Genomic DNA, 18,029 nt, shown 5'->3' with positions numbered 1-18,029 from the left:
TTGCAGCCCATTACACAGTACTTACATTGTAATTGTAATTGCTGCACAATACACAGTAGTTACATTGTAATTGCTCTTAAGTGTGGTTACTAATCCAAACATCATTTAATTTGTTCAGGACGTTATACCTCAGTTTTGAGTAAAAAAAAAAAACAACAACAACAAAAAACCCAGAACGGCTACACAGTCTACACAGATATATTAGCTTTGTTTCGCTTGCTGCTTATGTGTAGTTCAAGCATACATATGTGTATTCCTAAAAACAGGGGAAGCACATTGCAAAGATTACTGTTGCGATTTAAGGAGCGAAATTATCATTCAAAATATTTAATTAAAAAAAAAATCACATCTATCCCTCAAAGAGAAAAAAACCCATTGTCCCCCCTTTTTACTTTACATGAACTTGTATGCCAGAGGAATGCAGGTATCCATATGAACCAAACCAAAGAAGCAAACACGGCATAAGAGCAGTCATCAGTTACACGACCACACCCTACCACTCTGTGTGTTTTAATGTGTTGTCTGTTGGATGTGCTCTGTACCTTCATATGGATGGTTATGTAAGTGCACTAACTCTGAGTCCAAGATGAAGGGAAGCGATACATCATTAAGGACTTGTCTACCTGTATGATAAAAGGGCTTCATTATAATTTGTGATGGGAACATCAGTGACTGCAGTTCAGAGCAAAATAAACAGGATGCCAATGACTGTGTGAGTATACAATGTGTATGTATGTTAATGATGGAGACTGTTCATTTCAGAGGTAATTCTAATACCTCTATAATGATCTGTCTGTCAAACCACATGGCTGGAAAGGATGCTAACTCAATCCAAGCACCAAACACTTTCAGTCATACTGTTACATTTACATTTATTCATTTAGCAGTTGCTTTTATCCAAAGCGACTTAGATGTGAAGCAAAAGTACAATCAAAAGGTGTCCGTTAAGGACCTAGATGTTCAGTGATTGACTGGATACAAGTGCAAGAATAGATGCAGGAAGTAAAAAAGCAGATTACAAAGACAGGAAGAATCAGTGCTAATGGATGGGGGCCATTGGGATGCTATGAACAATAATCAACAAAACAGCTAAACTACTTATCTAATTACTTTTACATAATGCAAGCTCAAAACAATGTCCAAATTTTGCCCTAAGCCTATATTTCAGATGCCAGGCTTAGCTGTACATCAGATTTCTTCAACTTTGGCCCTCAAAGCCAGCCTACCAGCTGGTTTTTCTCTCCAGCAACACACATTTGACCGATTGGCTGCCCCCTTTAGCCCCTAATTAGATTTGAAAGGTGACAGAACCTTTGACTCTGGAGGCCAGACTAGAACAGCACTGGTAGAGACCGTCTGAATGCTAGTTTTGTCCAGTGATCCCTTCTCCAGGCGAGTCTTTGTCACCTGTCTCCTCTCCCCCAGGTATGAGTGTTCTGGCTTGGGAGAAAGACCTCTGATGACTGGGGCTTTGGTGCTTCTTCAGTTAGATATGGTGTAAGCTTGCCCAGTAAATTGGCTTTCAGTGGAAAAGAGCTTATAGCTAGCGTCACAGGAACAGTTTGCCCATGAATCCAGGTCAATGAGAAGAGACTGGAACATTCCTGTAATCCCCCATTTGGGCTTCAGACACACTTAGACCATTTTCTCAAACACACTAAGACAAATTCTAAAACAATAGTTGTATGATGATCTCACACATAAAGATAAAGATCACACAGAGAGATGCATTGCGCTAAACTCAAGAGATTGTCTTTTGACTCTCTTTGATTTTCCCGCAGAGCCATTACCTGTATAAAATATGGGCTTGTTCAGTTTTTTTAATTTTCGCTATTAGTGGTATAAAATAGAAAGTCTCTTCTTATTTGGCACTCTTTTCACTCATTTTTGACACTCAGTTTCCAAAGACACTCACTCACTCACACACACACACACACAGATTTTGAAAGTGAAACACTTCGTAAGGATGCAGTTAGTCCTTCACAAGTGTCTTACGCCTAGTACAATTAGACTCTAATGATGAAAACTGATTCCCTGCATTTCCTACCAATGCCCTAACTACTACTCTCTCTCTCTCTCTCTCTCTCCTCTTTCTCTTTTCTCTTTATCTATCTCTCTATCTTTCTTTCTCTCTCTCTCTGCTTCTGAGGGTGTGATCAGGGGTATTTGTTTGTTAAGAGGATTGTTCAAGTTTTCTTTCAGGGTCAGTGAACATTGAGCAGAATTACTTTTGTCACTTGCAACATTAAACCCAGAACCCAGAAAATATCCCTGATCACACAGTCACAAGCAGAGAGAGAGAGAGAAAGAAAGATAGAGAGATAGATAAAGAGAAACAGAGTAAGAGAAGGAGGAGAGAGAGAGAGAGAGAGAGAGAGAGAGAGAGAGAAATAGTTAGGGCATTGATAGGGAATGCAGGGGATCAGTTTTCATCATTACAGTCTAATTGTACTAGGCCTAAGACTCCCTCTTACTCAGCAAAATCAGCAGCTAAGGTATAACACTTCACTGTGGTAAGACTGAGCAACAGAAAGATGTATAGTCTACAAAGCTGCAGTACTCTGATCTGGTCTCTGAAGGCCTCAAAATAGGCCAGTGACATGTAGAGATTGGTAGAAACAAAATCCAACAAGACCTGTGCATCTCAGGATAGTGGAGTCCTTGCATGGATAGATAGATAGATGCTGTAGTACAGATAGAAAGATACATCACCCCTAGCTGACCCCTTAGCGGTCAACAGCGCTATTACATAATATTTGGTCTTTGCTGAGGCGTTTTGACCTCAGGCGGTTAATACGGGAGCTCTGCTTCTCAGGCGGACGAAGACGGTCCTCTAGTGGCTAGCGGCGGTATTGCAGACAACTAATCTAAAGCAACTCTTTGCAAATCTGTAAAAAAAAATGTGGTCTTGGATATTTATATGATTTTATTTACATTGAATTGATAATACATACATACATACATACATATATATATATATGTGTGTGTGTGTGTATGTGTATATGTATATATATATGTATATATATGTATATATGTGTGTGTGTGTGTGTGTGTCCTACATGTATATGTTTAATATTAGCATTGAATGAGAGACACAGTTATGCCCTAATTTAACTTAAATGGTGGGGATATTTTGCAATTTCATGACAGCAGGCATCTTATTATCGCTTTTAATTTTTGCTGTCGGCATTGCATTATTAGTCAATGCTCATTTTCTGTGTGAGCCCACACTCACAAGTGCCCACAACTGTGTACTGGTCCATTCAAAGGGATACAACTGTAGTTAGCTTTGTAACCCTCAAGGTCAATCCACTTTAGGCCCTCCCCTGTATGATTATTACGGTATAATCTCGCAGTGTACCAAGAGGCAACGAGGACCCCCACCCCCCAAACCTCTCACCCCCCTTTAATTTAAATTTGAACAGCTAGGTCCATAGATCTCGTTGCTGCTGAGCCGAGATTTTCTTTAAGGAGACTGTGCTGGTGATGACTCCGCATTTTGTCAGGTCTGGAGGAGGCAGTATTCGCTTCTTCACTGTAAACATGACCAGGGGTGATCCAGAGGACTTCTGCCTCATCTGGTAGTCATCTGGAGGGATAGAACTTTGATGCAAAATATGATGACTATAAATCAAAAACTGAAGCTTCATCTTCATTTCTAGTCATAATATTAGTATTCGTCCTCTACTTTCATCAGCAACATGGACATGACTGCTCAATTATTTTGGTAATGTGTCACCAGCAGTGGATTTACTGCACTGGTCACGTCTAATAGTTTGAAGTTTATACAGAAGCAACTACTACTCTTTTTTTTACAAGCTACAGTGTAGCACACAATGGTACTTTTATTGTATCGGAGAAAAGGACAAATACATCAACCCGGGCAGCTCAATGACGTCTTATAGAAAGAACGTGGATTTCAAGAAAGACTTTTTTTCTTTCAATGTAACTCCCTGCTTTCTTTGGTTCTCTCTGCTGCCTGTGGCGTCACGCCATGCATATTAAAACGTCGTTTCACTTGCGCTACCACGGTGCCTGGTACACAGTGAACATCCCCGGTCGATTTTTTTTCCCTTTTCGCATGTAATGGGAGTCCATTTGTTCTCGAGGTAAGATTTCGTTCAACGTCCAAACTTACAATAGGCTAGCTACGTGCCTGTCATTCCCAAAGTCCTAATGTTTCAAGTCATCTAGAAAGTTATGTTGAGAAAATAATTGTATGTCCATTATTTGTAACTAGTTCTTAACATGGTGCGGAGTGTGAAGGCCAAGTTGATTCGCAATTTGTTATTTACTGTGCGAGCAGTTATTTACCGCATTAGCTACGCATGAAGTGTTTGACACATGCTGTTTGAGAAAAGGCGATAGTTCGCCCCAAACAGTTTACATCTTAGACCTGCAGTTCACATTATTATGTTTATCAAGTGCTAGCTGTACTGTAAGATGAATGTCGGCACGTAAAACACAGTCTTAAAGTCAAACGACCAAAGTCTCAAATTAATCCCTTCGCATTTATACTCTGACCTGTCCCGTGCAACTGTGACCTGAGCATGAGGATGAACAGGTTTATGATGCTGTCATCACCTTACCAGTAAGTTATCGTTCTTTAAAGCATAATACTTTTACCCACAGTTCATTTTACAGTTAATCCATCGGTTCCTTCTTTGCATTTGTCTTCTTTAAGTTCGTCGATATATTCGGTCGTTTAAATAGTTTCTCAGTATAATACGAGTGCTCAAAGTGAGATAGGTCGGACAGATGAACTCTACCGCAAGCGGCGCTGCGGATTTTTCAGCAGCAGACAATAGCGCAGGGAGGAGGCAGCAACGCACTCCATCACCAGCGTGGCCCGGCGACGCCGCCTCCAAATCAGCCACGAAAGGCATCAGTAGTCGTTCTGCATCCGTCACCTCGAAACAAGGAACTAAAGTCAGCAAAGGGTCGTCTGTTTCGGGATTTAGATCCAACGGGAGTCGGGAAAGACGGGTGGTAACCGTTAGAGGCGCGGCATCAGCAGCTGTTCACCCGGATGGTGCTGAAACCGATGCAACCTGCACGAGTGGGGTGGATGCGGTCTGGGAAACCGAGGAGCGGGTCGATTATCCTCCACCGGACTCGCGGCGCTCGCTGCGTTTGCCTTGCTTCAGAAGCAACACCCAGTCTCGGCTCATTTCCGTGCAACCAGACGGGTCCTCCGGTGTTGTGAAAGGGAAAGGGAAGCCCCGGGTTGGGGAGGAGAGAGAGGCCACTGACGGCTGCGGCAAGACAAACGTTGGAGAGTACGTGGGCTGCGGACCGGCTTTGTGGGGCGGGGGCTGCCTGCAGACAGAGATAATCCAGTATCACATCAACAAGCGATTAAAGAAAGGTGTCAAGATGCAGAGTAAAACATCGAGCGCGCCAGCGGCCCAGGGTGAAACGGAACCTGCTGCACAGGCCACGAGCGCCGAGCCCATGACACAGCAAGACCAGGCCTTGCAGGACGAGATTGAAAGACTGGTGGAAGAAAATGAGGACCTCAAGGTTTGTTTACAAAACATGTGCTTGTATATGTCTGTTTACTGTAGCTCATGTTAGTGACGTTTAAGGCCGAAGGAAAACGTTTGTTTTTATGTTTTGCTCTCCACGCTTATTTACCTTCAGGTAGTGTTCAGCTCAGCTTTGTTCGACGTGATTTTAAGTTGATTTAAAATTGACTATGCTACATTGTATGCTCGCTTTGCTGTTGTACGTGTACTGGGTATTAATTTCCTTGTTAAGTCGGATTTAAAGAGAGTTGATCAAATCTTCAAGATTTTACAACGAGTTTTTCAGAGCTAATATGTAGCCTACGGTTGACCGCAGAATGAGATCGAAGAGATGCGAACGGAAATGGACGAGATGCGCGACACCTTTTACGAGGAGGACACCTGTCAGCTGCAGGAAATGCGGCGTGAGCTCGAGCGTGCCAACAAGAATTGCCGCATCCTCCAGTACCGACTACGGAAAGCCGAGCGCAAGCGCCTCCGTTACGCTCAAACTGGCGAGATCGACGAAGAACTACTCAGGAGCTTGGAGCAAGATCTGAAGGTGTGTGTGTTTGCCAGAGAAAGAAATAATGAGCGTGTAGTTCGTATTGATAGCAGAACGTACAGTATCATTTTCTACTGACAATTATGATCTCTTAATGCACTTGCATTCTCTGACAGGGCATTTTAAATGTAAGATAATCTTACTTCTTTGCATACAGGTACATGCACACATACCCATACAGAATCTGAACTGGCATCTTTATCTGACAGGTTGCCAAAGACGTATCCGTGAGGCTTCACCATGAGCTGGAGAATGTGGAGGAGAAACGGTCAAAGACAGAGGCAGAAAATGAGAAACTGAGGCAGAAGCTGATAGAGGTGGAGGTGACCAAACAAGCTTTGCAGAACGAGCTGGACAAAGCCAAAGAAGTATGTATACACACACAGTATAAAAAACAAATGAGGTGTTAGACTTCACAAAATCAGGACAACAGTGTTACAAGGAAAGACTCTGAGTACAGTGTCAAAAGAATGGCCAGACTCAGGATTCAAACCCGCAAACTTCTGGTAACTTCCCTGCTCCATGTTACTACCACCTCAGTGCTGTGGTGTCACCCACCAATCACCATGGATGATAATGATGATGATGTCACTTACAATCAGTAATTGGATTTGTTTGTAGCTTGTCACACTGGGTGGTGGTGTTATGGAATGTGTTACTGTAACCAGAGAAATGCAGACTCAAACCCAGTTTGGTCACTCTTCTCTGCCCTCCAGAAAGACATCTATCACTATCAATGTTTTAGAGGGCATGTAACCTCAGATGTGGTTAGAAAAATAATTTAAGACCCGATGTTCTTTACACAGGAACATCTACTCTATGTATTCAAGGCTTTTGTCCCCCGACACATTATCTTGGCTGTTAATGCTTTTATCTAAATAAGTTTCTGAAGGTAATATTAGCCATAAAATGAAAATAGTTTTGTCCATATTCTCCCGCTGTTTTGATTCTATTTATTTTGTTATCTTCAAAGAACTTTAATCAAGTTTTCATACTCACTAAAACATTACATCTGCTTAAATTATGTTTTAGTTTGCTTTAAATTATGCTTTAATTTGGTGGATCCATCATTTTTACTGGACTAAAGCTAAGATACAAACATACTAATAAGACCAGAGTGTGTTTAAACACACACACACGCACACACGTAAACACATAAACACATACACATACTGTACGTGTGAACACATACTAACATCATCAACAGACTGACCACAAGCACACACAGGCTCTGAAACAGTTTGTGTTTCTTCCAGAGATTTATTTGAAAGTGTGTTATATCTGTGCCCTGTAGTCTCAGAAAAGACGGGGCAGTAGGGATGCACAGAAATCTGAGAGAAAAACTACTCCGACACCCACTGAGGTACTGTCCACACTCTCTTATGAAATTAATGACTGAACATAAATTCACTTGGAACATAGTTTCTATTTCTGTCACTTAAAAATAATTTAAATTAATTTATTACAAAGACAATAAGATAATAACATTTTATACTTCACATTTCAAAATTATTAAAGAATGATATTACTGTGATACATCATTGGATGTTCCTGTGTTCAGGAGGAGAATGAGGACTTGAAATGCCAGCTGGCTTTTATTAAGGAGGAGGCCACACTCATGAGGAAGAAGATGGCCAAGGTTGACAAGGAAAAAGATCGACTAGAACAGGAGCTGCAGAAGTACCGCTCTTTCTACGGGGATCTGGACAGCCCTCACCCTAAAGGGGAAGCAGGAGGTCCCCCTACCACCCGTGAGTCCGAGCTGAAACTCCGCCTCAGACTGGTGGAGGAGGAGGCTAATATCTTGGGCCGTAAGATTGTGGAGCTGGAGGTGGAGAACCGTGGCCTGAGGGCAGAGCTGGATGACCTACGAGGGGAGGAACTATCAAATGGGGGTGGAGCCGGAGCAGCCGGAGGAGGCATGGCCAGGGAACAGGGGGCGGAGTTATCCGAGCTGCGCCAGCAGCTGCAGCTAGTAGAGGATGAAGCGGAGCTTTTGAGACGGAACTTGGCTGACATGGAGGAGCAGAACAAGAGGGTGACGAGCGAGCTAAACAAACTGAGGTTCAAAGAGGGTACGCGACACACGGGTGGGGCCTCAGGTGGAGGTGGAGATGGTTCCAAAGCTGAGGCTCTGCAGGAGGAGCTGAAAGCAGCACGGCTACAGATTAACGAGCTGAGTGGGAAGGTCATGCAGCTCCAGTACGAGAATCGCGTGCTACTCTCCAACATGCAGCGGTACGACCTGGCCTCCCATCTTGGTGTCTCGCCCCGGGACAGCGATGCAGAGAGCGACAGCGGGGCGGGCGGGGGCATTGCTGGAGGAGGAGTCGGGCGTAGGGAGAGTGATGATGACTCCTCTTCATCTCGTCTCCCGCCACACCGCAAACGCGAGGGCCCCGTAGGAGGTGAGAGCGATTCCGAAGAGGTGCGCAACACCCGCTGCCTGACGCCTACACGTTCCGTCTATTCGCCCGACTCCGCCCGCTTCCTGTCACGTTCCATAAGGGATCGGCAGCAGATGATTGACATCCGGGCAGAGGCCGAACGCCTCGGCCGTACCATCGACCAACTAATTGCAGACACCAGTGCTATCATAGCCGAGGCGCGGGTGTATGTTGCTAACGGCGACTTGTTTGGCCGTTTAGAGGAAGATGATGAAGGTAGCAGGATAAGGGAGCATGAATTGCTGTACCGTATCAATGCCCAGATGAAGGCGTTCCGTAAAGAGCTGCAGGGATTCATAGACCGTCTGGAGGTGCCCAAGCCTGAGGAGACAGAGACAGAGGAGCCTCTGTCTGTGAGTCCAGCTTAAGTGTGTGTGTGTGTGTGTTTTTTTTATGAATGGGGTAGTCTGTAGGCCTTATGAGTTGGTGGTGTTAGTCATTCTCTTGTGTTTTAGGGATGTGGATGTGTGTGTGTGTATGTTTGAATGCACTAGTGTGGGTGTGTCCTATGGAGACAGAGTGAGTCAAACTTGTAAATGAATATGCGTAAATGCATATAAATGCATGTTTTTGCCTTATGCAGTAATGAGCCAACCTGTCTGTATCTCTGTATAACTTGTCAAAGCTTAAGACTTATGCCATTTATCTTTCTGCTAGTTCACATTTACTGACTATTTCTCTCTTTCCCTCTCCAATCTTGTCTCTCAATGCATGCTTATTTTTCCTGTTGTTTGTCCGCCCAGATGTTTCAACCTATCATTTTGCTCATTCTAATTCTGGTGTTGTTCTCCTCGTTGTCCTATGCCACCATTTTTAAACTTGTTTTCCTTTTCACACTTTTTTTTGTCCTGTGATTTCTGCCCATCCTAGTTCATTCGCATAGAACTACCCTTTGTTTTTCTTTTGTCCCTTTGTTTGTGTGTTGCCATGGTCACAGAATTACAACAGGCTCTTCCTACAACTACTGTCTGCCATCACACTTTAACACTGTAGACTTCAATACCTCAAACAAACACTTAGGTCTGCTGCCGAAGATGTCCCCCTGAAATCCATGCTTATGCCTGCTAACGGACACTAAATTACCCAGAATTCATGGTTCCATCTGCCACTAAGATGCAGCGTTAAACCATTACCGAAAACCTCATTACCCAGAATGCACATCTGTCTCCGAAGAGTACAACTACCCAACATAACTGCTGATCTCTGCTGTTAAAGACCACAACTATGCAGAACATGGATTCTTGTCCACTGCTTTGTTCAAAATATCTGTTTTTATCTCTGAAGACTGCATTACCCACAGGCTCTTGATGATATTGCTTTTAAAGGTGAGTGCTACCTTTCAAATATTTTTTGGTTTGGCTTGGTTCTGGACCCATGGCAGCTTGTATATATCCTTGCTACATGCAAGTGCTGAAAGACCAGAGTACAACGTAGAGCTTGTGGTCTTATGTGCCATTTAACTGCTTGTTCCCTTGTAATCAAACTCCTACACAGCAGTGTAATATATTGATAACCATAATGAAAAAATCTGACACCCCCCCCCCTTTTCTTTCTCTTTTCTGCATGTTCACAGAAGCTTGCTTCAGGCAAAATTGCTCCCAGCTTTAATATTTTAAGGTAAGTCTCCAAATTTCTGTAGTCAGCACGAGTCGTTGTATTCCCATCTATAATTTGACAATGCTGTTTTTATTTCAAGTGTCAGTTGTTATATCCAACAATTACTGGGGTCACTAACTGTGAGGGGTGAGACGGGCAAGTATTGCGCAACAGCGTAACGTGTGCGGATAAATAAAAGCTTAAGTGAGAGCGAATCAACAGCGTTTCTGTTATTTTGGGTGAATTCATTTCTATAATAAAACATTAGTGGATGGAGCTGGGTTTCGTGTCGTCCGTATGATGTAGGTTAGCTGTCAGCATCACTCTTAATTGCAGCATTGCAGTCACAAGACCCAGTTCTGCCAAGACCCAAAAGTGGACTAGCAACAGAGCCATGCCGCGGTTTGTTGAAAGCGGTCCTCTAAAATAAGTAAGGTAAACACTTTCCCCCCGTCTTTGTAATCATAACTTGGGATGGCAATGACGACAGTTCTTCGCAACGAGACCTGAAATGCCAGAATAAATCTGACATTATGAAACCGGATACCGGGCGGGTGACGCCGCAGGATGAATGCCTAGAGTCACTATAAAGTCGGGTCCTCCTTTTGGACTGGGAGTTGTTTACCCCCGACAAGAGGCATCTGCTATTAAGACCGGGAGGAACACCAAGACGCTTTAAAATCCAATCCGCGGGACTTTACGTCATACGAGGGGCCAGGGCGACAGCACACGAGCGCGTAGGGATTCGCGCCGACAGTGTCAGAAGCTGTAGTCGGAGATGGTGAGCTGGTCAGCTCTCTTGAATTAGGAATTGTGGGTTTTGCTACCTTCGTGTAACTTGTGTTCAATTGCGGACAGTTATTTCAGGTGAGAGAACGCCACGGAGACAGCTGGAAATATCTGGTAAGGTAGTAAATACCGCTCTGTCAGTAGAATAGTTTCAGTATGGCTTTTTTTAATTACCTGAATTTTGTTTCTGGATGTATTTTGTAAGATGACTACTTGTGTTTATTTTTATTCGAATAATTTTTTTTAAAGATAAATATTCACACAAACCTTTGCGCAAAAGGACACGTCGAACAAAAGGACGTGCGGGTGCACTTCTCGTGTTACCAGAGAAATGCGCGTCTGAAGGATTTATTGGCATCACTAAGTGAAGTTTATCAGCTCAAGAGGCTTGTTAACACCTTACGAGCTACTTAATGCACTCTGGACACTAACTATGGACATATTATACCGCATCAGCATTTTGGAACATCAGATCCCGTATACTCTCTCTCTCTCTCTCTCTCTCTCACACACACTCTCTCTCTCTCTCTCTCTCTGTCACTCACACACACACACACACACAGAATGACTTATGATGCATGGTTACAGGGCGCTTAAAATAACCCCTTTCGTTCTTACATCACGCTGGTATATTCGAGCAACATCCAGAGAGAGAGGAGAGGTGATCATGTTCATACTCATGGCACAGAGCGTCCCATTCTTAATTTTCCTAATTTTCCGTGGCACTAGTGTAGGCTACTCAATAAATCTCAGTTGCTTGTCACTGTTTAGCTCTTAGACCATAGTCAGGCCCGGATGAAAATATCCTGTACTCATTTAAGCGGGTAAAAGGCTCTGCACATGTTCGGAACTGTGACCTGAGTGGTACCTGCTATAAGCGAAGGCAGGAGAAGGAAAACGCGTCGTGCGCCAGCAGTTCTGTGCACGTGAACCGTGAAAACGAACGTGTGTGGGTTTTTCTAACGATGCAGAGACATGCCGGTATGTTAAAGATTTTTTGACGGTTGAGGTCCAGTTTGAAGGTTACGAATGCGTTGAGAAATAAGACAGTGACCGTGGAATTTGAGGTAAGGCAGTCCCCATATTTTTGACGAGGGGCATCACAGAAGAATGTGAATGTTTGCCAATGAGGCAAAATAATTCCCCTAAATTAGATATATACAGATTAAAGCTTCAACTATTAAAATTGAGGTAGCCAAGCAAATCTTGTAATTTCAGAGTAATGAATTTTGAAAATGACCTCGACCGTGCCTTTAACTGACCATGAGACATGTTCTTTTACATTCTGTCTACTGTTGCTGCTTCCAGTGAAAGGAATAATCTCTCTCTCTGTCTCTCTCACTCTTTGTCTTTCCCTCACTAGAACCTTTGTCAAGGTGGAGGAGGATTCTTTATGTAAACCATTTCCTACATAGTTGTGGTTTTTGATCTCCCCCGGTTACCTTTAACTTGGAGAAGGAGGAGCCATAGAAGCTGCCACAGACACACAGGCATACACGCATAAAGGCACAAACACATGGCTGCCCTGGACCTACACTTTGGGTTGGAGCGAGGAGGTTGTGTCTGGGGGGAGGAGAGGTCAGACTTGATGGACAGCTTTGACTCAGAGATGCAAGAATGGGAGGAGCAGCTTCGTGACGTGCAGAGAAAGATTGAGGAGGTGAGGACCATCAAATTGGCCATAAACATCAGCACGGAAAACAAAATAACTACAACCTAAAAGAAAAAGTCTTACAGTCTTCATGCAACCATGGCACTGTGATGGCAGTCCAGTCGCAAGGGACAGACTAGTAGCATGCCCATGGAAATTTAATCTAACATTATGTTTATTTCCAAAATAATTCCAACTCCAAGATCTCAAATATATGAAGAGAATACAACAGGTCTCATGTTTAGCAGAATAATTAAGAAAACAATTTGATTGCACCAGAATTAACTTTGGCACTGGAGCCAGAAGTCAGTGTTGTTGTGGTCTTCGACTATGAGGTTTTTGATTGGCTGAGCTCATCTTGACCCCCTGCTGAAGCTGGCTGGATCCACAGTCTCCATTAATAGTAGCTTCATACCCCCATTTAGATCGGTGACTCTGACGGGTAGTAACAAGGTTATTAAACTCATAGCCAAAGACCCTACAGACTGCAGACACACACACAAACACACTCACTGGAATTTGATACTAATGAACTCATGAAATATTGGAATGGCTTAGGGAAATGCACACACACACACACACACACACACACAACAGATGCCCTACTCCTGGGAAAAGCTGTTAGAATTTATAAGTAGCTAGCTTGCGTAACTTACATCTGTTGATCACAGTCACAGTTGTGTAGTCTATATCGGGGTTTGTTGTGACCTGCGTGTGTGTTTTGGTCAAGGCACATTTATTTTGTTTACATTTGTTCATTCTCTGATTTTTCCATCCCACTGGCACACTTGAGATGTAGGACTCTTTTTCTCATCACATTTGCATATTTAACTGTATATTTACTCGTTTGCACATTCAACTCCTGGATAATCACACATATGTGATTGCTCTAAAGATTGGCTTTATATTAAAAAAATATTTTAAGTTATTGGATCATCTTATATGGTTTTCCAATGGTTTCCTGTGTTCTTATTTCAGCTGTATAATGAGGTGAAGGCTCGTAGAGGAACCACAGAGAATGTGCAGGACAATGGGACTAGCACCGCCGGGATGGACATCACCTTGCTTCCTGTCAGTCCTGACTCCACACATCAAAGCAGCGATTACAGTAGTCCCTCCAGTAGCCATAGCACTGGTGCAAACAAACACCTTGTTCATGTTTGCAATGGAGTGAGTGCCAACTTGCCTACTGGCCAAAGCAACAGGTGCACCAATTCTCATGATCCCAGTGCTAACTCTTATAATTACCCAGTTAATTATCAGAGCTATGGCTGCTACTACCCTGAGAGTTACCACAGTAACAGCAGCGGAGATGTCACACTAGACATTCTGCAAGGGTACCTGGGACAAGGGCATGAGCAGGGTCTTGGAAAATTCCAAAAAATGAATGGAGATCCAAACAATGTGAGTACGAACATAGAACTCTGTTCAACTTTTTGTGGAAATATCTTTGATTCCCTTCAAAATTTCTCTCTTGAGTCTGCAATATCATCCTTTTGGATAAACTCAAAAGGTATCCTTGTTGATATCTGCTTCATTAAACTCTCTTTCTCACTCTCTGTTTCAGATTTTTGGCTCCAGTGTAAGTCAGAATCTTTGTGGTTTTCAAGGGGAGATGACACAGAAACCCAGTATGGATAGGTGAGTCCCCATTTAGCCTGTACTCCTGTAATATTTGATTTATTTACTGGTTGGCCTGGTTTGATCACTGAATATGGGCTTGTCTGTTTAATGTAGAATCAGTAAAAATTTGTTGGTTGGAGGTTTGGAGGAAGCTGAAAACAGAAAGAACAGGACATCAGGTATTGGTGAACCAAGAGTTCGTCACGTCAGCTGGAAGGACCTTCCTTCACCAAGAGATCCCAGCAAGGAGAACTCTCATTCCAAACCGCCTGTCAAACAAAGAGATGGCTCCGCTCCCCCTGCACCTCCTCGCTCAAACCAGCCTCTGGAGTTGCCACAGCAACAGGACAGGAAGTGTCCACTCATGGACAGAAAGTGTGGCAGCCCTTCTGTGCTCCGTAAATTTGGTGCCATGCTCCAGGAGAATGAGGGGAAAACTCTTGTAGAGGACGGTGTGGTGACCACTGTATTATCCGTTGAGCCTAAAGCCCTAAGCCCAGGCTGTCAGCGCAAGTTTGGCACCAGCCGAGGATCTGCTCGCGTGCCAGTGAATACATGCTTCCCAGATGGCGACACACTGACTCCAGATATGGACCTTGGCCAGGATCTAAGGGCAGCTGTCAGCCACCATTCCCCCAGACATATCTCTGCAGATGGGGAAAGAGACAATGAGAAGCCCCTTCCTTACTCCCACCTCAAAGGACCTCATAGAAATGAGGTAGGTGCACAGAAGAAATCTGTGGGCACCAAGCACTGCAAAGCAGTAGGAGTTTATGGAAAACATCCTGGGTATGACAGAGACCTTCCCAGCCAGGGCTTGCAGGGGCACAGTGAGAGAGGATGGATGCCTTCCTGTCAGAGTGTAGATCTTCACTCTGACTACAGAATGGTGGAGAGGATTCTCCATGGCACAACTAGTTCCCAGTACTACCAGAGGGTTGGCATGACCCACAGTGGAGATTTTGGCTATGCTAAGGAACACCTGGTCCAGCTGCAGGACACTCTGGAAATTGAACATCGACACAACATCGGGCAAAGAGTCACACATCTGGCCCAACGGCAGGACACACCACAGGTGAGTGGGGTTGCGTTCATACACGCAAACACACAGATACACACTGTGATAACTGGACATGTGCCATTTTAGAGAGGAAAAACACACATATGCTCATTAACAACAGGTGAGAGAGGTGACACACACACACTCACACACAAACTCACACCCTTCATCTTTTCACAGGTCAGTCGTGAATCCTCTCCAGCACCTTCCAGAAGGAGCTTCTCTCGTCCTGCTCGACCCGCAAATCAACGCCCTCCATCCAGATGGGCCAGTCACACTCCACCCAGGAGGATCTCTGCCCCCTCTGGTCCAATGTCTCAGCCCCCCAGCCCCGCCCCACAGACCAAACAGTCATTCGGTTCCATCTCCCTTCACACAGAGACCATCATCATGTGACCAAAGGGCACACAAACAACACCATCAGCTCAGTCTTCGAGACAGAGATGCGGTGTCACCTTTCACCCCTCCAAACCTATTTACATCATTAACTTTTCTCTCCTCTTCCTCTGTGTGCATCTCCCCCTTTTTTTCTCAGTGGCTCACTCCATTCTTATATCTTTGTAAATCGTCCTAAGATTGTGATATATTATCGTTCCACCTGAACCAACTCATTGTACAGATGGACTGCCCGTCATAACTGCCAGGCTTTGTGATACGTGAAGTTCTTTGACTGAATACTGTAATTCAAGCTCATGACATTTAAGTGCAGAGGATATGCTGATGTAATTCCGGCAGATGAAAGCCTTCCTGTGGCCTGTTAAACGACTGTGCCTAAACCCCTCCATCTCAGTCATTACCCTCTCTTTTTTTATGTGTTTTTTTTTTTGCTTTCATTAGAGTTCTTTTTCTCTTGTTTTAATTTTCTGAGGGCTATGGATGCTTTGCTGTACCATTTTTGCCATAGATTACATTGTGCATTCATTGCGGCCTGGGTAAGCAAGTGTAAAGCATGCCTGACCCTATCTGACAGTCTTATGAAGCATTAGTGTATGTGGTTTAAGACTCTGACATGCGCAGTACCGTTTTTGATGGTCGGCATGGTCGGAATGTTATAGGTATTTTGTGTCTTTAATGAAAATTTTTACTATTGCTTCAGAAAAATGCATCATAAAACTGTCATGTCAGGCTGATGTATATTTATGGGTGCTTTACAAAGGCCTTACGTCACTGCTCAGGATGTGCAGTGTCACTGTGCCATGCATGGCCCCTTTTGGGTGGGCGCATGTCTGTATGTTTGCGTATTTTGTAAACAAGTTTCGATAATGGCCTTGTTTGCCAAAACTGTTGACAAACAATAGACCCTCCCCTCCCCTGACACCCCCCCCCCCCCTTGAGCTCCAATGTACATGCTAAACATACATTGTTTAATAAATAAAAGGCTTTTGAAATGGTGACGTAATGTAGTGAGACAACTGGACAATATGATGACTGTGATGCAATGCTTTTGTCGGTTTTTCCTTTTTTGGAATAATAAAGGCTTCAGTGCTTGACTCGGTGATCTTGTTCAATGATCTGTTGTTGGATCTTCTGACTTTTTTTCTTTATTTGTCTCAATAAATTTGTATTACCTAAAATGTCAAGAAATAAGGAAAGAAAGAAAGAAAGAAAGAAAGAAAGAAGGAGAAAATCAAAGATATGATTAAAACATAAATTATCATTAAAACCCAGGGTTAAGTGTTTGTGTGAAGATAGCAGTGGTAAGGAAACAGAAAGAGAGTCAAACAGCAATTTGAAATTATCGGTTCATTTTGAGAGAATGTTTAACTTTCATAAAGCAAGTATGTTACTATGACACACATTTTCCTAAACACATGGCTTATCACTGACATTAACATAAGCCTATACCCAAAGGAAAATGATCATCTGACATCCTCACTTCTGTTCCCATAGATCTCACCAGTGATGAAAACAACATGTTCAGTCATAACACAGGTGGAAAATATCTTTCTTTCCAGAGTCATTATGTTTTCTCAAAAATATCTATGCTGTAGTTTCTCTGTCGGTCTGTCTGTCTGTCTCTCTCTCTCTCTATATATATATATGTATATATATGCTATATATATGTAGTTGCATACATATATATAGCGTATATAGGCATGAAGTGTTTCATTCTTTTTCCATGTGGTAGACTCACCCTGCAGGGTAATTATGTATACTGGATGATATGCTGTTGTGTCTCTGTGGGGTTGTTGTCTGTGGCGTTCCTCTGTGTTATTGTCTCTGTCTTTAGGCTGCTATCATGTGTCCACGACCAGAGGTTTTCTCCTCATTAAACAGTATTAACAGCCCCACGGGCAACATAGACCCCTGCTGCCTCATCTGTCAATCAAACTGATGCGCACGGTGTAAAAATGACACCTGAAGGCCGACAGTATTAAAGAAGCCCCTCCTCATCCTTCCCTTGCCTGAGACCACTCCTCACCTCCCTGTCACAGTCATTCTACCCCACTCTGAAACACTGCGCCTCCTCCAGAAATAGCAAGCGTGACGTTGTTTTGGTGCCAGAAATCTTAGACACCTGACAGCGGGAGGACATAAATACAGATAAGATGTCCCCTCTCTCTCTCTCTCTCTCTCTCTCTCTCTCTCTCTCTAAATGAGAGGAAAACTAACACAGTAGCACCTCCTGGGGAGGTGCAGAGGAGTATTTTAACGAGGCAGCAGACGCTGCCTCACTGGCCTCCCTCTGGAGTCCCCACTGTAATCATGTACTAATCAGATCATAATGTAAAACTGCAGACCACACTGCAACATGGACTTATAGCCTTTGATTATAATAAACGCATTTTTT

The 18,029-nt window shown here is 43.6% G+C and overlaps 1 protein-coding gene across 1 annotated transcript; it reads left to right on the top strand.

Annotated features, from left to right (window-relative positions):
- The first annotated feature begins 4,758 nt into the window (after nucleotides 1-4,758).
- Nucleotides 4,759-9,373, top strand: LOC115823309 (protein SOGA3-like). Its single transcript, XM_030787357.1, has 6 exons — nucleotides 4,759-5,523; nucleotides 5,845-6,069; nucleotides 6,282-6,440; nucleotides 7,367-7,435; nucleotides 7,634-8,872; nucleotides 9,263-9,373. Exons 1-6 carry the CDS (start codon nucleotides 4,759-4,761, stop codon nucleotides 9,371-9,373), a joined length of 2,568 nt encoding a protein of 855 aa, XP_030643217.1.
- Nucleotides 9,374-18,029: the final 8,656 nt, after the last annotated feature.

The sequence above is a fragment of the Chanos chanos genome, chromosome 10 (assembly GCF_902362185.1).
Source record: "Chanos chanos chromosome 10, fChaCha1.1, whole genome shotgun sequence".
Lineage (NCBI taxonomy): Eukaryota > Metazoa > Chordata > Actinopteri > Gonorynchiformes > Chanidae > Chanos > Chanos chanos.
This window is presented reverse-complemented; position numbering and strand designations above follow the sequence as displayed.